Source organism: Galeopterus variegatus, unplaced genomic scaffold (genome assembly GCF_000696425.1).
Source record: "Galeopterus variegatus unplaced genomic scaffold, G_variegatus-3.0.2 Scaffold2016, whole genome shotgun sequence".
Taxonomy (NCBI): Eukaryota; Metazoa; Chordata; class Mammalia; order Dermoptera; family Cynocephalidae; genus Galeopterus; species Galeopterus variegatus.
This window is the reverse complement of record NW_007728127.1, coordinates 74,613-75,788: the sequence shown is the minus strand read 5'-3', so window position 1 is coordinate 75,788 and position 1,176 is coordinate 74,613. Positions and strand designations below refer to the sequence as shown.

Below are 1,176 nucleotides of genomic sequence, written 5' to 3'. Positions count from 1 at the left end.
TTGCTCCCGCACTCCGCTCAGCCAGTGAGCGGCCGGCCTGTATGTGGGATCCGAAACCTCGGCGGGAGGGCCGCCGTGCTTCCCAAGCGGCGCACTGCAGCAGTGCACCACCGGGCCGGCCCGTCTTTGAGCTTTCTTAATAGAAATTTGAAGACAGCCAAACAGAAATATCCCTGAGGATGTTATTAAATGTTTGCAATTACTTTTCTTTATAAGTTCTATTTTCTAACATAAATAAAGTTTGGAAAGAGACAAGGTATTTGTTTCTAGCAGACATAGCAAGAAAACGTATTGGTAGTTGAGTTTGTCTCTCAGAAGTCTTAGGACCCAAATTTTATAAGGTTTAATGGATTAAACTAAGACAGAAGAATAATGGCTATACAATGGTCACACACCATTCAGTCAGCAGTGTCTCCTATGTCTTTGGCTAGGGATTAAAGAAACAGCAGTCTTTTAGATTCTAGAAACATTGGTCTGGGCTGTAAATCGTCGCTGAGAAGGCTCTTCAGTATTCTACCATGAGTCAACTCTAACATCATTTGTACTTCATGTGAATAATTTTTAATCAATGTACTGAATTTAGTGTGTCCTCTCTCTATGCAGTGCCTGAGCTCCTAACAGCAGCCTAATCTCTAAATAATGTTACCACCAAAAGCAAAACTCACACTTAGGTACTGAAAATATAATTAGAGGTACTTATCATTAATGTTTTTCAGCCATCATAATCTAGCTAGATCCTCGAGCAAAGAGAAATGAGAGCAGCTTTGCTACCACACTGAAGAAAAAGGAAATTTCAGTTCTTGGCTAACCTTTTTATCAATGTCAGGGTCAGCAGTGTGTTTCTTGGAGTGGGAATGGTCTCCGCGCTCTTCAGAGTCTGTGTCAGAGCACTCAGAGCTTCCAGCATCTTCAGAATCAGAACAAGTCTTTTCCTTAACTTGATTTTCTAGGAGTGCAGGGACCTTGAAATTATTACAGAACCGTGTTATTCTAAACCAATTAATTATCTATTGTTATTAAATGTGTTAATGCCAGAGTTCAGATTTCAGCTTTACAGATACACTTTGAAAAATAACATCCTGTATTGAAACATCAAAACATCAGAAGCAACATCAGGGAGGAACATTGGAGGCAGCCATTCCAGGAAGGCTCAAGAACATACCCAGGTGAAGGAAC

The 1,176-nt window shown here is 40.7% G+C and overlaps 1 protein-coding gene across 4 annotated transcripts in view; it reads right to left on the bottom strand.

The window, feature by feature from the left end:
* RIOK1 (RIO kinase 1) overlaps positions 1-1,176 on the bottom strand; it is a 25,403-nt gene that overhangs the window by 1,556 nt on the left and 22,671 nt on the right. For all 4 annotated transcript variants that reach the window (XM_008580088.1, XM_008580090.1, XM_008580089.1 and 1 more), the window contains one exon: positions 810-962. In XM_008580088.1, the coding sequence (XP_008578310.1) occupies positions 810-962 (153 nt within the window). The remainder of the gene's footprint in view (positions 1-809; positions 963-1,176) is intronic.